The following is a 20,504-nucleotide window of genomic DNA, read 5'->3' on the forward strand; positions in this document are numbered from 1 at the left end:
TCCACGGCAGAAATGTTCCCAGGGGGGCAACAACATCCCTGGCCCGCTGAGAAGCATCAATGAGAGAGAAAAAAAAAAAAAAAAAAAAAAAAAGGGGAGAGAAGTCATCCAGCTAGCTTGGCTGGTGGGAGAGGAGAACAACTGTAGTGAAGGAGAAAAAACCAACTGGTAGGCCCCGTACAGGGGGAGAGAATATCAGGAAACGTGGCAATCGCCCACAGTGTGGATTGTTGAAGAACAAAGTCCCAGGGAGGTATCAGGTCGCGCCCAGGTCAGGCCGTTGACGAGAAAGCCGCTGGTCTTTCGGTGGAGACACGGAGGAGTGCGGCTTCTGTTGTTTGGCTGGAGGAGTGGTAGCCCATTCAGGGTCGGGTCGTGGAGAGGCGGATGGGGAGCGGCTGTCCCTCGCGGGGGGAGAGGCCGAGGGTTCCAACAAAGACAGGCCTGCTTCCAGGGTAGTAACAGACTGTAGTTTCCCGTTCCATGGGAATTGCAGCGAGAAAGGGAACCCCCACCTATACTTCACTTTATGTTTTATCAGTAGTGCAGTCACCGGTTTCAGCAGCCTCCGCTTTTGAAGAGTAACTGGGGCCAAGTCCGCAAACAATTGCATTTGATGCGGCAGCGAGTCCTTGCCCGCAGCGCGGGCTGCATGAAGAGCGAGGTCCCTAACCTCAACATGATGCATCTTGAGCACAATGTCTCTGGGGAGGTTAGGATCTCGAGGACGGCCCAAGGCCCCGTGGATACGTTCGATGTGAAGGCGCCCCTCGGGTAGGTCCGGTAGCAGTTGCAGTAGTGTAGTGTCCATGAGGCCCATGAGATCGGTAACAGTTTCGGGGACCCCCTTAACCCGTAAGTTACCTCTCCGTGACCTGTTCTCCAGGTCTTCCAGTTTGTTTTCCAGGTGCGCCATTTGGGCCTGGTGCGCAGACAGCATTTTCTGGTCCTCTTGGAGGGCTGCCGCGTGGCCGTCTGCAGTATATTCCAGCCTGTCAACGCTGTCTCCCAGTTCACGAATTTGTTGGGAGAACTCGGCAACTGCCGCCTTAAGTTCGGTTTTGAACAGGAGCTGAACAGCTTGGAGCGCTGCCTGCGTGTCAGTACCTGTCAGCTGCTGGTCAGAGTCCGAGTTCTGCTCGGCACATGGTAACAAAGATGGCCGCTGGGAGGATTCAGTAGCGCGCCGATTAAACATTGGCGGAGTTTGAAGCTGCTGCTTCTTTTTCGTGGACGGCGGGGCCATACTGTTGGTCCGAGTAGGTTCACAGAGCTGTAGTGGTTGTTTCTCGAGCGAAACTGCAGCTTTTCTCAGCTAAATATTGCTAAGTTCAGCGGGTCAGGCACGGAGCTCTTACAGGCACATCCTTCCTGTTAAGCCGCGCGCATGCACCCTAACATCATTTATTTTATGTACGAGAACACAGTAGATTTGGAAAGGTCTATGTCTCCTGAACACAACAATACCAAATATATAGAGTTTTATTGAGATTTCTCACTAATATAGATCAAAATCTACAAGCAGTACACTAGCAAATTTCCAAAGCACCGCTCCACAAAACGGCATACTTCTGATTTCAAGGCCAAACATTCCAATAACAGTAGGTTCATCCCAGAAAACTATATATTTTCAGAAAGTACACATTCCCCCGAATCTAAATTGGGTATGCATGTCTTTCTACCCCAAAGTACCAAGCCGCAAATCTTTCCTAAATTTGCCAATTTTGGGGACATTTCCAAATATCACCTCAAAACTTCCACCCTGCAGCATCTTATATCAAACAAACTATTGGTTATCAAGACAAATGACCCCAAATATGAAAGCCTAGGGTCCGCTGAACAGTTTGATGCCCAATATGTATAGGTGTACCTAAGCACGGTGCATATAGGGGCCTCAAAAGGAAGACCCCCCATTTGGTCTGTCATTTGAGGTGCTGCAAAATCTACACATTTACATCATTTTGGGGTGGGCAAAGGTAGAAAAAAAGTATGTTCACCCCAGAAAACCATATGTTTTCAGAAAGTACACATTCCCCCGAATCTAAATTGGGTATGCATGTCTTTCTACCCTAAAGCACCAAGCCACAAATCTTTCCTAAATTTGTCAATTTTGGGGACATTTCCAAAAATCACCTCAAAACTTCCACCGTACAGCATCTTATATCGAACATACCATTGATTGTCAAGACAAATTACCCCAAATATGAAAGCCTAGGGTCCACTGAACAGTTTGATGCCCAATATGTATAGGTGTACCTAAGCACGTGGCATATAGGGGCCTCAAAAGGAAGACCCCCCATTTAGTCTATCATTTCAGGTGCTGCAAAATCAACACATTTACATCATTTTGGGGTGGGCAAAGGTAGGAAACAGTACGTTCACCCCAGAAAACTATATATTTTCAGAAAGTACACATTCCCCCGAATCCAAATTGGGTATGCATGTCTTTCTACCCCAAAGCACCAAGCCGCAAATCTTTCCTAAATTTGCCAATTTTGGGGACATTTCCAAAAATCACCTCAAAACTTTCACCCTGCAGCATCTTATATCAAACAAACTATTGGTTATCAAGACAAATGACCTCAAATATGAAGCCTACGGTCCGCTGAACAGTTTGATGCCCAATATATATAGGTGTACCTAAGCACGTGGCATATAGGGGCCTCAAAAGGAAGACCCCCCATTTGGTCTGTCATTTCAGGTGCTGCAAAATCAACACATTTACATCATTTTGGGGTAGGCAAAGGTAAAAAAAAAGTACGTTCACCCCAGAAAACCATATATTTTCAGAAAGTACACATTCCCCCGAATCTAAATTGGGTATGCATGTCTTTCTACCCCAAAGCACCAAGCCGCAAATCTTTCCTAAATTTGGTAATTTTGGGGACATTTCCAAAAATCACCGCAAAACTTCCACCCTGCAGCATCTTATATCGAACATACTATTGGTTATCAAGACAAATGACCCCAAATATGAAAGCCTAGGGTCCGCTGAACAGTTTGATGCCCAATATGTATAGGTGTACCTAAGCACGTGGCATATAGGGGCCTCAAAAGGAAGACCCCCCATTTGGTCTGTCATTTCAGGTGCTGCAAAATCAACACATTTAGGGGCAGATTCACTAAGGGTCGAATTTCGAAGTAAAAAATACTTCGAAATTCGACCCTCGAATTGAAATCCTTCGACTTCGAATATCGAAGTCGAAGGATTTAGCGATAATCCTGCGATTGAACGATCGAAGGATTTTTCGTTCGATCGAACGATTCGAAGGATTTTAATACAACGATCGAACGAAAATCCTTCGATCAAAAAATGTTTAGCAAGCCTATGGGGACCTTCCCCATAGGCTAACATTGACTTCGGTAGCTTTTAGCTGCCGAAGTAGGGGGTCGAAGTTTTTTTTAAAGGGCAAGTACTTCGACTATCGAATGGTCGAATAGTCGAACGATTTTGCTTCGAATCGAAGTCGAAGGTCGTAGTCGAAGGTCGAAGTAGCCCATTCGATGGTCGAAGTACCCAAAAAATACTTCGAAATTCGAAGTATTTTTCATTCGAATCCTTCACTCGAGCTGAGTGAATCGGCCCCTTACATCATTTTGGGGTGGGCAAAGGTAAAAAAAAGTAAGTTCACCCCAGAAAACCATATATTTTCAGAAAGTACACATTCCCCCGAATCTAAATTGGGTATGCATGTCTTTCTACCCCAAAGCACCAAGCCGCAAATCTTTCCTAAATTTGGCAATTTTGGGGACATTTCCAAAAATCACCTCAAAACTTCCACCCTGCAGCATCTTATATCGAACATACTATTGGTTAACAAAACAAATGACCCCAAACATGAAAGCCTAGGGTCCGCTGAACAGTTTGATGCCCAATATTTATAGGTGCACCTAAGCACGTGGCATATAGGGGCCTCAAAAGGAAGACCCCCCATTTGGTCTGTCATTTCAGGTGCTGCAAAATCAACACATTTACATCATTTTGGGGTGGGCAAAGGTAGAAAAAAGTACGTTCACCCCAGAAAACCATATGTTTTCAGAAAGTACACATTCCCCCGAATCTAAATTGGGTATGCATGTCTTTCTACCCCAAAGCACCAAGCCGCAAATCTTTAATAAATTTGCCAATTTTGGGGACATTTCCAAAAATCACCTCAAAACTTCCACCTGCAGCACCTTATTTCATACATACTATTAGGTATCAAGATAAATCACCCCAAATATGAAAGCCTGGGGTCCTCTGAACAGTTTGATGCCCAATGTACATAAGATTATCGAAGTACATGGCATGTAAAGACCCCAGAATCTACCTTTTGCATACTTATTTGATGTCTTACATTTACACTAATTTCCAAACATTACCAGTTTTATATGGGATAAAAGCTACAAAAAGTTATGGTAACCCCTAAAAGCCATATATTTTTGGAAAGTACACATTCTGACGAATCTAAAATGGCTAATTATGTCTTTCTACTCCAAACTACCTTACTGCAAAACTACGCTAAAGGCAGTGGTTTTTATGACATTTCTGAAAACTGTCTAAAAATATTGCAATTGGTCGCATTTATCTCACCCAATTTGTTACATACAATTGTAAAACACCCTAAATATTGACGCCAAGGGTCTACTGAACAGTTTGATGCCCAATGTGCATAGATATACCAAAGCAGCTGGCATGTGCGGACCCCCAAAAAATTTGTGTATTTGAATTTTCTCCACTGTCTTTTCGCCTTCTGGGAAGTATGACACGTGACTGTGTATTATTTGCCAAAAGACCCTCCTAACAGCACATAGACCCCCAAAACCATATATGTTTGGAAAGTACACATTCTGACGAATATAAAATGGGAAATTATGTCTTTCTACTCCAAACTACCTTACTGCAAAGCTTCGATAAAGGCAGCGGTTTTTATGACATTTCTGAAAATTGTCTAAAATATTGCAATTGGTCACATTTATCTCACCCAATTTGTAACATACAATTGTAAAACGCCCTAAATATTGACGCCAAGGGTCTACTGAACAGTTTGATGCCCAATATGCATAGATATACCAAAGCAGCTGGCATGTGCGGACCCCCAAAAAAATTGTGTATTTGAATTTTCTCCGCTGTCTTTTCACCTTCTGTGAAGAATGGCCCGTGACTGTGTATTATTTGCCAAAAGACCCTCCTAACAGCACATAGACCCCCAAAACCATATATGTTTGGAAAGTACACATTCTGACGAATCTAAAATGGGTAATTATGTCTTTCTACTCCAAACTACCTTACTGTAAAGCTACGCTAAAGGCAGCTGTTTTTATGACATTTCTGAAAATTGTCTAAAATATTGCAATTGGTCACATTTATCTCACCCAATTTGTAACATACAATTGTAAAACACCCTAAATATTGACGCCAAGGGTCTACTGAACAGTTTGATGCCCAATATGCATAGATATACCAAAGCAACTGGCATGTGCGGACCCCCAAAAAATTTGTGTATTTGAATTTTCTCCGCTGTCTTTTCACCTTCTGTGAAGAATGGCCCGTGACTGTGTATTATTTGCCAAAAGACCCTCCTAACAGCACATAGACCCCCAAAACCATATATGTTTGGAAAGTACACATTCTGACGAATCTAAAATGGGTAATTATGTCTTTCTATTCCAAACTACCTTACTGTAAAGCTACGCTAAAGGCAGCGGTTTTTATGACATTTCTGAAAATTGTCTAAAAATATTGCAATTGGTCGCATTTATCTCACCCAATTTCTTACATACCATTGTAAAACGCCCTAAATATTGACGCCAAGGGTCTACTGAACAGTTTGATGCCAAGTATGCATAGATATACCAAAACAACTGGCATGTGCAGACCCCCAAAAAAATTGTGTATTTGAATTTTCTCCGCTGTCTTTTCACCTTCTGTGAAGAATGACCCATGACTGCGTATTATTTGCCAAAAGACCCTCCTAACAGCACATAGACCCCCAAAACCATATATGTTTGGAAAGTACACATTCTGTCGAATCTAAAATGGGTAATTATGTCTTTCTATTCCAAACTACCTTACTGTAAAGCTACGCTAAAGGCAGCGTTTTTTATGACTCTGAAAACTGTCTAAAAATATTGCAATTGGTCGCATTTATCTCACCCAATTTCTTACATACCATTGTAAAACGCCCTAAATATTGACGCCAAGGGTCTACTGAACAGTTTGATGCCAAGTATGCATAGATATACCAAAACAACTGGCATGTGCAGACCCCCAAAAAAATTGTGTATTTGAATTTTCTCCGCTGTCTTTTCACCTTCTGTGAAGAATGACCCATGACTGCGTATTATTTGCCAAAAGACCCTCCTAACAGCACATAGACCCCCAAAACCATATATTTTTAGAAAGTACACATTCTGACGAATACAAAATAGGTAATTATGTCTTTCTACTCCAAACTATCGTACTGCAAAGTTACGCTAAGGCAGCAGTTTTTATGACATTTCTGAAAATTGTCTTTTCGCCTTCTGTGAACATAAAGCAGTGACTGTATATTGTGCCACAAGACCCACTAACAGCACAAGACCCCCCCCAAAAACATACATTTTTGTAAAGTACACATTCTGACATATACAAAATTTCAACAACAAAAAAAAAGCCTGAAAATAAAAAGAATAAAGCTAACTTAGTAAAATGTGTATTGTGTATTTGTACATGCATGTAATTAGTATGTAAATGTGTGTATAACTGTAAAATAAATGTTACTTACAGTTCTGATGTCCAGCAGGGTCCTGGGCAGCTAAAGGGGGGCCTAAAGCAGAGTGCATGCAGCAGGAAGCAGCAGGCTGGCTGGAACTGGCAGAGGAGACGCAGCACAAGGAGCAGACACGTGTCTGCATAACTGTAGACGGGTCCTGTGACGATCGCAGGACCCACGTGACCTCCCCCTCCTCTCCCTCTGCTCGTTGCCTAGGGGGTGGGGAGAGTAACAGATCCCTCTGCTGAAGCGGCAATCGCCGCAGATGCAGAGAGGAGCAGAGGAGAAGAGAGGAGAGGCAGCACAAGCAGCAGACACGTGTCTGCATAACTGTAGACGGGTCCTGCGACGATCGTGTCGCAGGACCCACGTGACCTCCCCCTCCTCTCCCTCTGCTCGTTGCCAGGGGGTGGGGAGACTAATGGAAGCCTCTGCTGAAGCGGCAATCGCCGCAGATGCAGAGAGGAGCCCTTTAAAGCCAAGAACGTACGGAACGCATTTTAGGACATCATGCGTCTAAGAACGTAGGTACTACGTGCTTGGCAGTTAGGGCTTGTCCCTGCAAGAACGTAGTACCTACGTTCTTGGCAGGTAAAAGGTTAAAGACCAGGGAGAGAAGTGACTTCTGCTGCGTCCCTTCCAAAGTCCCAGAAAACCAATACTGCTTTCAGCTGAAATTACATTTCCAAATAACCATAAAACTATTAAAAAAACAGTTTTTGGGTGGAAATCCCCTGGTTGTAAGTGATAGTGAGTACGGCCCTCCATCTATTGTTCCTGTGCAACAGACTGACTTTCCAGATATTCTGCTGCAGCAAATGGAGGAGGGCTGCGATTGGCTCAGCAAATCTGTACAACAGGATCTAATAGCGCAATTGCAAGTCAAAGTGCAGATGCCGGTTATTTAGTAAGCAATAAAATAAGCGTTGCGCCCTCACAGTATGTCGCTAGCCATTGGTTATTGAAATGTACAGTTAATTTGTCTGCTCACCCAAAGGAAAAGTTGTCCGGTGCTGTTGAATAGGGTTCGCCTGAAGATCTCAAATCAACTTCTATTGAGACCCGTTTGTGTTGCCGTATCTTGCGCAGCCTGGTCTTTTTAAGCCAATAAGCCCCGCCCCACGCGTGACGCATGGAAGTATAGCGCCGCCCAGGGAAGATTTTGGTCATGTGCTGATCACGCACCAGTGTTGGCAATACGGAGTCTTTTGGCTAACGCTTTGTGCAGTGGGCCAACGCCAGCCCCTTAAGGACTCGGATCCCTCCTTAGCATGCTGTGTACATTCACATAGCACGCCCAGCAGTCGCAGCATCTGTGAATAAGACTGGCTGATGCCGTTTCTGTTGTCTCCATTTGTTGGCGAGCACTTTTCACGTAGTAAACGTGCAGGGTCTGACCTCAAGGAAACCCGCCACTGACCTGTTTTGGTCATGAAAGGGGCTAATCCTTTGACTTGAGTGCTGGTTGATAAGCCTGTCTTTCCCAAAATATTCTGTGAGCCGCTGAACGTGTAGCTACAGGGTTGCTAGGGCATGGGCAGTTCACTCTGTTATATTTATAGATATATTTGCATTTTACCTGATTTTTGTGGGGGGGGCATCTGGGATATGTGGGGATTTCAAGAAGAATGAGATAGAAACTCAACCTTTACTTATGTGCTGTGGGCTCATTATATGACACCAGACAGGTATCAGGGCCAATTTATAAAATGGTTATGTGAGAAAAAATACATTTATGAAGCCAAGTCCGGACTGGGATTCAAAATATGCACTGACATTCCAAGTGCACAGGTCCAATCTGATCCTCACCTGCCCATTAAATAGTCTATGGCAATTTACAGCAGCTCCTATTGCATTTGCCAGAACCCACAGATTGCCATCCTGGGCCTGTTGAAGCCATTGGGCAGACTATGTGCCATTGGAGAGTAGGTTTGCCACCTGGTTGGTATTTCACTGGCCTAACCTGAGCCAGTATTACAAATTTACCGTCAATGTATTAGCTGGTAAATTTGTAATCCCTATTGTTCTGCCCCTAGCCTGCCTCAGATCTCCCCCCCCCCCCCGCTCAAGCCTGGACTGAGAATTAAAATAAACCCTGGCATTTCAGGTACACAGAGGCCCAATAAGTCACCACCAGCCCACTAAAACCGGACTTTCTATGGCAATTTATAGCAGTCCCTCTGGCATTTGTCAGAACCCACAGATTGCCAGTCCGGGCCTGCGCCCCCCTCCCCTACTAATCCAAGGGTTGCAGTCTAGTGACACCACCTCCCTCCCTCAGCGCCTGCCCGAGCCCGACTTCCGGGTTCCTTTTATAGACCCACACCACCGATGATGTCACAAAAGAGATGGGACGAGCAGGAGCGCGTCAATAAAAGTTCAACCTGGAAGTCACAAGCCGGCATTTGTAACGTTGCGGGTGGGGAGAGCAGTTAGAAGAGCCTAACCTGCACCCGCCCAGTAAGGGGGATGTGAGGTCGGCCCAAACCAGCTGACCCGCGGGTATCGGGCCGGCCCGCACATCACTACTGCAGTCCATTCCTGGTGAAACTCTGTGACCCTGCCCCTGAAAGATCATAACCCCGCTCCTGAAATGGGACAACCCCACCCCTCTGTAGCCCGCCCCCCCACACTCTATGTCACCAGCCAGAGGGGCGAGATTTAAAAGTTGGCAACCCTATTGAAGAGTTGCACATAGCCCATTGACCTCCAGCTCTGCTCTATAAATGCTTTTCTCAAAAGTGTTTTCCCCGGGTCATCTAATGGTGCAGGTATGGGATCTGTTAGCTCAGAATTACAGGAAGGCCATTTCCCATAGATTTCATTTTAATCAAATAATTCCAATTTTTTACAAACTATTTCCATGTATTCTCCATGTAATAATAAAACAGTACATTGTACTTGATCCAAACAAAGATATAATTCATCTTAACTGGCAGTAAACAATCCTATATTTTAAAAAATGTTATATATCCAAATTAAAGAAGGATCCCATATCCAGTATTCTGCATAGTAGGTCTGATGCTTATTAAGGTATTTTTAACCATTTATGTATGGGACCCAGTTTCACTACCACTGTGGTGTAAATCAATGACATTTCTCTATTGTGAAAAGGCATATAATGTATTGATACAGGAAGAAATGTCACTTTCTTGTAGAGATCCATACCTAATAGAACCGTCAGTTCACTGACTAATATGAGGTGTAACAGATCAGAAGTTGAGGATTCCTGCAGTCCTTAGTTGACTGATAAGAGATGGTTTCCTGAAAAATGGAAACACTAGTGATCACCCACACGTTACAGAACCAAGAGTTGCATTGGAATTGTGTTTATGTACTCAAATGTATAACTAGTTAAAACATGGTCCAAAGCAGACAGGTAGTTTGCTGTAGGTATGTTCAACAACTGGCCCTATAGATGTTGTTAAACTACAGTTCTTGGTATAACCAAAAGCCACTGTCTTTGCATTAACAGATATCCTTGCAGAACAAAAATCTGCACATACTAACACAAATGTGTCTTCAATATCCCTTTCTTGCACTATGGTAATCTTTTGTATAACATTAATTCCATAGATGATTGCTTAGTACAAGATTTTGCTTCTTTTTAGTGATGGCGGTAATAACGACCCTTCCACACAGCTGTCATTGTGTTTGGCTGTAGAGAGCAGTTGCCTCTGAGTGAGTCATAACTGTGGAAGAAAAGCCTGCAGATTCCCGAACACAGTCTGTACTCATGACCTTTTACCTACAAAGGAAAATTTGGGAAAGACTTTGATTTTTCTCACAAAGCACTTGACTGACTGTCATGTGAGAGATTTTCCAAATTATGGTAAAACTTAGATTTAAATATATCAGATTATACAGTATCAACCGAGAAAAGTTCAATAAATAATAGACTAACCTTTATGGCAATTTTTTTATTGGAATATTATATATTAGGTAAAAACATTAGGTAAACAACATAACAAAAACAGAGTGTACGTTCATCAATATGATTATGATGATTATTTCATGATTTTTTTGAAAGATAACACTGTTCCTGTTTCTTCTATTGATATTGTTTCTGTTTTCAGTGTTCTCTCTAGCTACATGGCTGATTTGCCCTTGATTTACTACCCCCCATACTGCAGGATTTTTGGGTAGGTATATATATATATTATAGAGAGGGGAATCCAGCGAAGCTACTCCCTGTTGCATGGGCACTAACTTTTCATTGTGCCTTCATCCAGATAATCCTTATAAGCACCAATTTATATATATAAATTGATTATGATGAATCATTGGTCTCAGTACAGCTTGAATTATATATTCAACCCACCTGAACATGGAATAGAAGATTACACATAAATGTGTCCCTGTAATAATCTGAGTATACGTCATTATGGTTCCCTAGACCAGAATTTTGGCTCCTGCCACATACTCACAGTAGTGATGATAGAATCTGTCCAATTTCGCATTGACGAAAAAATTTGCAAAACTGCGAAAAAAATTGCAGTGAAGTCAATGGGCATTTTTATGAGCGACAACATTTTACGTGCGTGACAATTTTTCTCTCTCCAAATGTATTAAAGTCAATGGGAGTTTTTTTTTATGGCGACTTTTTTGTCCTAATGCATTAAAGTCAATGGGCGTTTTTTCTTATAGCGACTTTTTTGTCCTATTGCAGTCAATGGGCGCAGTTTCGCAAGAAAAAAAAAATCGCACATGAGGAAATTCTTAATTTCGCTGCAAATCCACGGCTGGCAAATATATTCCCTCATCACAGCCTTTGTTCCTGTCTTGTGATGCAAGATCTATGGGGAAATCACTTTAGACTTTGCTATGGCTCTCAGGGAATCATTATGCTACACAAGGGCTCATACTGCCAGCTTAAAATCACCACTGTAGAAAACACGAAAAGTCCTGTTACCACCACGTGTGTGGGTAGTGAAAGGAATGGCATACGGATTTCACTGCTACATGGACCAGATCTCAGCTAGAAAAAGCACACTTAAAAATGTGAGTTGTTTAGAAGGCTGTATTATTTTTAATGTTTAATAGTATTATTTCTTCACCAGTGGAGAAAAGGATGTGTGTCAGCCATGTGCTCAACAATAGTACTGTGATTGTTATCCAGCTAAAGTGTATTGACACTGTTTCAATAGACCTTGCGTTTAGTGCACATTTAATGTGCCATAGTGTTATAAAGGGGGTGAACGCCTTTAATAATATTAATAATTTGTATGAATTATCATTAATAATAAATATGAATAAAAATACAGTATGCAGGATCGATTATTAAGCCTTCTGATGAAATATTAGTGAGCAATAACTTACACACACACACACGTAAGATAGAATTTACAAACATTTATCTAACTTGGTATGATGGTAATCACATGAAGTGCAAAGTTCAGTATGAGTTCAGCACAATCGGAGAGCCCCACAACCTTTGGTGTATAACCCTCAGATTCCCTGAAAATCAAGTGATGATCCAAATCATGGCACCCACTCAGTCCGAGACGAAGCTCATGACCCAAAGCAAATGCTGTGCTTTTATGCCCAAAATGGTTGGAAAACCCAAACCCCAACTGCTGACAGACAATATTTTTTCCAGAAAAGCAGCCATTGTTTTAAGAAATGTATGCCTCTTCAGCCAGGTCAAGCAAATAAATTGGGCTTATGAGGCTTTTGTCTGCCTGCTGTCTGCTTGGTATTATTAGGGCTCTTTGGTGGGTAACAATACCTCTGTTTACTATATAACAATAAACAATGGCTATGACTGTTTAACCAGCAAGGCACATACAAGGACACAGTAGGTTTCTAGAATGAGCTAAATTTACTATACTGACTAATCCTAAGGCACTCATATATCAAAGAAGATGTATATATATATATATATATATATATTATATATATATATATATATATATATATATATATATATATATATAGAAGAAGTGGAGATCGCACTCGCAGGTCTTAAGTTAAAAGCTATTTACTACACTTAAGACCTGCGAGTGCGATCTCCACTTCTTCTATTGATTCTCCTGCATGACGACTGCACCCAGGCACAGATTACCTCCATATCGTGAGTGCCGGTTCTTCACTCTATATATATATATATATATATATATATATATATATATATATATATATATATATATATATATATATATATATATATATATAGTATCATTATGAAATAAAAACCGCTACGCTACACAAAGGGGCAGATTTATCAAGGGTCGAAGTGATTTTTTGGATACTTCGACCATCGAATAGGATACTATGACTTCGAATTTACTTTGAATTTGTTTCAAAGTAAAAATAGTTAGTATATTCGATAATCGAAGTACTGTCTCTTTAAAAAAAACATTGGCTTCAATACTTCACCAAATTAAACCTGCCGAAGTGCTATGTTAGGGGACCTTCTAGACCATTTTTCTAAGTCTTCACACATCGAAGTAAAATCGTTCGATCGTACGCTAAAATCATTCGAATCGAATTACTTCGAAATTGGACCCTTGATAAATCTGCCCCATAGTGTGTATAGAAATGTGCAGCACCAGAAACAGAACTAGGAGCACCAGTGGAAAGGACCAATACCTGCAAGCTTTTTTTAGGCACTTGCTGTGGGTTATGGTTTTTTACTTTAGCATATGTAACATGTTCAGTTCAAATATTATTGCATTTCAGGAACACAAAGAGCAGTTACACTTCCCCTAAAACAGGAGTGACCATACTTTACTCATGCGAGGTCTTCTTTTAATGATGTTGTCCCATTATGATCTACATCCATAAAAGAACTGTTAGCATTCTGTTCCATGGAAAATATTGCTTAAATATTGACTTATGAGAAAATGTATATTGCTACAGTATATTTAACACACAAGTATTTCTTATGTTACATTAATAATAATAATAATAATCTGAAAGAAAAGCATGGAATAGGAGGGTGATTTAGACAAGCTGTTTGTCTTGAGAACTACTGATCACCAGCTAAAGATCTACTGGTAGATCCCGATCTACCTTTTGGGCACCCCTGCCCTAAAATGTGCCCTGATCCCTTTGTACTTGATGGTAACTTATCTAAAACCCAGTGTTAATGTTTAATATTGGTTAAATTAAACATAATAGTAGCCATAATGAATGGAGCGACACATTACAAAATGGCCCTTATCTGAAAAATCCAAGATAATCCAAGATCCAAGATAATATTTCCCATGCCTTTAGTCAGCATACCCATCAGTAATCATTGGGGCCCTCCCCCAACTATTAGTGCACTGAACGCCTGGGTAATAGGCCCTTTCCAACAAGTAAAATGGGGCTTAACTCATCACGATTTGTAATCACACTCCAATTATGCTGAAACCGTACCCTTGATCCAACCCCACCCCTTTTGTGACCTGCAATTGTATCCAGCACCAAAATCAGTGGTGGAGAGGGTGCCCTGTTGTCCCAGGCCTACACTCTGGGAACAAGTCATTTTTCATATATTCCAGCTGCTTATCAGTCAGTGTCCCTATATTCCTGGTCATCCAGCAGTTGCAGGCTCTGTTTTTTCTGTAGTTACACCTTTGCTTTTCAGTAGAAATGTTTGTGGGCCTGTATTTTAGTAGCAGTAATTTAAAAAAAAAAAAAAACAACAATCTATCATGTTCAGCCTTTTGTCATAGCAAAACCTACCTACTTGCTTGTTGGACATTTGTGTAGCGCACACATGGCTCATGGTACTATGTCTTTGTTCAAGGGGGAGGCGAGCCTAGATAAATAACATTAAAGCGGCACCAAAGTTCTGATGGTGGCTACTGACAACTCTACACCTGTAACCCCCAGATTTAATAATTTAGTATCATCAATGTATTTATTATAAATTCACCATTTTTTTAAATTATGTTAAGGGGTTGTACACCTTCCAACATTTTTCAGTTCTGTTGGTTTCAGATAGTTCACCAGAAATAAAGAATGTTTCGAATTACTCTCAATTTGTGACTGTTTTTCAAATATTGAAGTTTCAAAATATATACCCCATTCAAAAAATGTCAACAAACCTGCCAGTAGGAGCTTACCAGATGAACCCTTTAACATTGCAGTTTTTACACAGGGCAATACTTTTTATCCTATATATGATATTGCATCAGCATTTGTTCTTACTTATTGCATCAGGAGACTGTAAACTCATTCACCTCTCTGGTAAGGGAAGGAAGCATGCAGCCTGTCATTTATGCACTGAACCTGCTCTACACATCACACCGTGTGCACTTAACCTTTTGCATAGTTTTTGTACTTGGAGATTTTCTGCAATTATGTTGCTACTTCTTGTGGCAATCATTTTGATGCAGCCAGGGCCTTATTTATATATATATGGGAGTTTTCGTGATCAAATTATTATCATAATGTGCACCTGGGTTAACATATGAGATGGAGTGCTGTTCTTTGCAATATTGTATATATATATATATATATATATATATATATATATATATATATAGAGAGAGAGAGAGAGAGATAGAGAGACAGAGAGAGAGAGAATACTGGCACTCACGAAAAAATACGAACGCCTGGGTGCAATACATAAAATGTGTTTACCAATATAGTCCTTAGAAGGAGCACTCACAGGTCTTAGGAATAATCAAAAAGTATTTAATGTGTGCACAAAACTGACGTTTTGGCTGGAACACCAGCCTTTCTCAAAGTCAATTAGCAATACAAGAAAACCAGTTAATAGACAGGAAATGACAGGTGAGGGCGTGTCAAGCAGGTGTATGACGTGTAACCATTTCATTGGGTGGTGTGTGGGACTACAACATTCAAATCGGCCAATCATAAATCACAATACAATGTTAAAGAAATCCACCAGTACAAACCACCAATCACTATTAGTGATTGTTATAGAAAAAGCATGTATCAAGTGATCAGAGACAGAGTAACTATATTAATATATTCTGTAAACTTTAACGGTGTCTCAAAATGAAAAAACGTGTTATCAGATCATATGTATAAATATATATGTGTGTGTGTATCGCAGCAGGCAGCTTAGGGTAGCAGCTTTAGGGGGGGGTCACTTAAGTACCTATATGACAAAACTCCCCGAGTCACTTTACACCCCTTCAGCCACTATCAAATGACATCTAGTATATGCAGTGCAACAACACTGCAAGGCTAATACTGTATATTAATTGTTTTAATTTATTCTTTTCCTAAACCGGTTTGAAATATTTTTATTTTATTTTCGATCAATAGCATATTAATATGAATACTGGTTTACTATTTAAAGGGGTGATTCAGCTGTATGTTAACATTTATTATGTTATAGAATGGATAATTCTAAGCAACTTTTCACTTGGCCTTTATTTGCCATCTTCAGCAGACGTTTTCCAGCTTACAAGTGGGGGTCACTGACCCCATCTAAAAACAAATGCTCTGTAAGGCTACACATTTATTTTTATTGCTACTTTTTATTACTCATCTTTCTATTCAGATCCTCTGATAATCATCTTCCAGTCTCTTATTCAAATCAATGCATGGTTGCGAATGTAATTTTGACCCTGGCAACCAGATCAAATTGTTCAAATTGCAGACTGCTGCTGAATAAAAAGCTAAATAACTAAAAAAACAAATAAAAAAACAGACAGTTCCTGTTACTTTTATTGGACTTATTAGACTTTGCACCAGTTAACTCAATTCCCAGCACCTTTGAGAAATCCTAGGTATGTTTTGTTGCATTTGGTCTTACCCTATGGAAGGCTGAAATCTGATAAAGTAAAAAAAGGGAGACATGATATAACCCTGGGATATACACTAAGAGCCTGTAGAAATGTTCATGGATGTTCTTGCACTCCATGTCCAAATGCATCAAAATCAGAAGGGACACTTAGGGGGTTATTTACTAAACTCTGAATGCAAAAATCACGAAAAATTCGTGATTTTTTTTATATATAAAATCTGACTTTTAAAAAATCAGGAATTTTTCAGAATTTGTTAAACCCTGAGGATGGAAAAGTCAGAATCTGAAAATCCAGCATCTCAGACCTGTCGAGGTTCCGTACATGTCAATGGGATATGTCCCAAAGTTTTTTTGATGTGCGCTGGGTTTTTGGCAATATCCCCAATTTTTCGTAGGTTTCGGGTGAAAAATCCAAAAAAATTGTGACAATCGGATTAAATATCCGAAAAATTTGTGAAAATCTGATTTTTGCCCGCAATTTTCGAGAAAAATGTAACAATAAATAAGGAATAAACCCCGATCGGAGTTTGTAGCAGAAAATTTTTAGTTCAATTCGGACTTTGAAAAATAACCTCTAAGTTATGGAAGGCACTTGCATGTTTGACAAAAAGGACCCGTTGACATTCAAATGGATGAGACAGTGGTTCCTGGGAAGATTTGCTGCTTTTGCTCAAACTATGTATAAATACATAAAGAATATCCAAACAAACATTCTCTTCTTTATAGACTCAGGTTTTTGGTTCCCTTATTCGGAAACCTGTTTTTCAGAAAGCTCCAAATTGCGGGAAGGACATCCCCAATATCAAATAATTCTAATTTTTAAAAGTGATCTCTGTAATAATAAAACAGAGCACTATACTTGATGGTAACTAAGCTGCGTGAAACCATATTGGTGACAAAACATTTTTTTGGGGTTACTGTATATATGTTTTCATGATTTTCAGCAGTTAAGGTATGTTGATACAAACTACGAAAAGGTCCCATATCCGGAAAACCCCAGGCCCCAGCATTCCGGATAATAGATCCTTTACCTTTAAGATATAATGCCAGCCAACCAATAAACTGACCTACAATAATGCAATAATGGGGTGTGCGGCATTATTTATATTACTCTCTTTCATTGTAATATCCACTGGGTCAAGGAGTGATGTGAATGTGACCATTCTCTGTAAAGCATTGTGCAAAATGTTTATTCAGTATAAACATATATTATTGCAATATCACAATGCACATTGTAACACCTATAGCTATGCTTTAATTGACAATGCCTCTCTACAGGGACTGCTAGGATTACAGGCAGGCTACTCACAAGAGAATGCCAGCTGTATCAATGTTTATTGTTCTCTACTGGGGAATGCTAAGGTTTTATAATAATAAAAGGTGCTGCAGGTCTAGCCACTTAAATCTGCCAGCCAACAGGTAGCATTTACTGGCAACATTTCTGAAGCAAACATCTTATGGGTTACCGCACCTGAGTAGATTTAGTGCTTTAGTGATTGTTGCTAAATAATAGGGATGCACCGAATCCAGGATTCTGTTTTGGATTTAGCCACATTCAAGCCTTTTTCATTTGGATTTGGCCAAATTCAAGAATCCGAACTCTCAATTTGGGTTAGGCAGAATTTGTCTGAATCTTGATTTACAGGGTTTGGTGAATCCCTGCTTAATAACCCTGCAAAACAAACTAAATGCCAATTTAAACAATGATATCAGGCTTTATTGAAATTGTGTTTTTTTCAAATTTTTTTCTGACCAAACATACCAAATTGTATGTTAAGCCAGATCATGTTGGCTGACCGTGGGCTTAGCTACCGGTACATCCTGTCCCCTACCTTGTTCTACTAAATATGTTACAATGATGTTTTTTTGCACCATGGCAAAATTGTATATATTATATATATTAGAATCCGTAGAAAAAGGTGCACACCAGGATTTTTCAATAAAACTTCAAATTTATTAAATAATTTTAAAACAGGAACCGGCCAACGTTTCGGTCATTCTCTAAGACCTTCTTGATAAAGGTCTTAGAGAATGACCGAAACGTTGGCCGGTTCCTGTTTTAAAATTATTTAATAAATTTGAAGTTTTATTGAAAAATCCTGGTGTGCACCTTTTTCTACGGATTCTAGATCATGCAGCTTTTCTAGGGTAGCACCCAGGTATGTGATTTCTATTTTTGAATCTCCATTGGATGGTGTGCGTTAGAACTTCGAATCTGTATTATATATATTAAGTTGAGTAAGTATATATTATATATATTAAGTTGAGTAAGTTGCAGGTAAAACGTATTCGTCCCTTTTATAAAATGTATAATTAAACCATAGAATTCTTAATGAATCAGATGAAAATTGAGCATAGGACTGGCCAGATATGGGATGACTTTGACGTAGTTGGCCAGCTTAAATATATTGCAATATATGGACAAACAATCCCTGTTTTGTTTAAAGGGTAAGGCATTTTTCAGTAGCAGTATGCACAAAATGTCTCTGTCTTAAATATATTGATAATGGGTTGAGTGCAGAGGAATCTTGTATTTGTCTATATGTATTTTGTGGTCACACCCTCATTGCACCCCCGCCTAATGTTTTTAAAAACTAGTGGTGAGCACAACTTTCCCTTGTTTGTTATAGTTCTACAAGAGCAGTGACCAGCTCCATGTTGTAGCTCCCACCCCCTCCAACTATAGTCAGGTGATCCCACTGGTGTCTAATAAAAGGGCAGCCAAGTTTGGGAGTTTTACTTTGAAAGCAGCTAGTAAGTTGCAGGTAAAACGTATTCGTCCCTTTTATAAAATGTATAATTAAACCATAGAATTCTTAATGAATCAGATGAAAATTGAGCATAGGACTGGCCAGATATGGGATGACTTTGACGTAGTTGGCCAGCTTAAATATATTGCAATATATGGACAAACAATCCCTGTTTTGTTTAAAGGGTAAGGCATTTTTCAGTAGCAGTATGCACAAAATGTCTCTGTCTTAAATATATTGATAATGGGTTGAGTGCAGAGGAATCTTGTATTTGTCTATATGTATTTTGTGGTCACACCCTCATTGCACCCCCGCCTAATGTTTTTAAAAACTAGTGGTGAGCACAACTTTCCCTTGTTTGTTATAGTTCTACAAGAGCAGTGACCAGCTCCATGTTGTAGCTCCCACCCCCTCCAACTATAGTCAGGTGATCCCACTGGTGTCTAATAAAAGGGCAGCCAAGTTTGGGAGTTTTACTTTGAAAGCAGCTAGTAAGTTGCAGGTAAAACGTATTCGTCCCTTTTATAAAATGTATAATTAAACCATAGAATTCTTAATGAATCAGATGAAAATTGAGCATAGGACTGGCCAGATATGGGATGACTTTGACGTAGTTGGCCAGCTTAAATATATTGCAATATATGGACAAACAATCCCTGTTTTGTTTAAAGGGTAAGGCATTTTTCAGTAGCAGTATGCACAAAATGTCTCTGTCTTAAATATATTGATAATGGGTTGAGTGCAGAGGAATCTTGTATTTGTCTATATGTATTTTGTGGTCACACCCTCATTGCACCCCCGCCTAATGTTTTTAAAAACTAGTGGTGAGCACAACTTTCCCTTGTTTGTTATAGTTCTACAAGAGCAGTGACCAGCTCCATGTTGTAGCTCCCACCCCCTCCAACTATAGTCAGGTGATCCCACTGGTGTCTAATAAAAGGGCAGCCAAGTTTGGGAGTTTTACTTTGAAAGCAGCTAGTAAGTTGCAGGTAAAACGTATTCGTCCCTTTTATAAATGTATAATTAAACCATAGAATTCTTAATGAATCAGATGAAAATTGAGCATAGGACTGGCCAGATATGGGATGACTTTGACGTAGTTGGCCAGCTTAAATATATTGCAATATATGGACAAACAATCCCTGTTTTGTTTAAAGGGTAAGGCATTTTTCAGTAGCAGTATGCACAAAATGTCTCTGTCTTAAATATATTGATAATGGGTTGAGTGCAGAGGAATCTTGTATTTGTCTATATATATATATATATATATATATATATATATAATATTATATATATAGTTGGGGGGTA

At 40.0% G+C, this 20,504-nt stretch overlaps 2 protein-coding genes across 2 annotated transcripts in view; one reads left to right on the forward strand and one right to left on the reverse strand.

Moving 5' to 3' along the window:
• The window catches only part of hsd11b1.S (hydroxysteroid (11-beta) dehydrogenase 1 S homeolog), a 51,590-nt gene extending 44,420 nt beyond the window's left edge, over positions 1-7,170 (reverse strand). Inside the window, exon 1 of the mRNA XM_041583707.1 lies at positions 6,747-7,170. Within this exon, the coding sequence (XP_041439641.1) occupies positions 6,747-7,062 (316 nt within the window). The 5' untranslated portion in view covers positions 7,063-7,170. The remainder of the gene's footprint in view (positions 1-6,746) is intronic.
• A 4,455-nt stretch (positions 7,171-11,625) lies between these two features.
• The window catches only part of lamb3.S (laminin subunit beta 3 S homeolog), an 80,828-nt gene continuing 71,949 nt past the window's right edge, over positions 11,626-20,504 (forward strand). Inside the window, exon 1 of the mRNA XM_041583709.1 lies at positions 11,626-11,735. The gene's annotated coding sequence lies outside the window, so the exon portion shown is untranslated. The remainder of the gene's footprint in view (positions 11,736-20,504) is intronic.

Source organism: Xenopus laevis, chromosome 2S (assembly GCF_017654675.1).
Source record: "Xenopus laevis strain J_2021 chromosome 2S, Xenopus_laevis_v10.1, whole genome shotgun sequence".
Classification (NCBI taxonomy): domain Eukaryota; kingdom Metazoa; phylum Chordata; class Amphibia; order Anura; family Pipidae; genus Xenopus; species Xenopus laevis.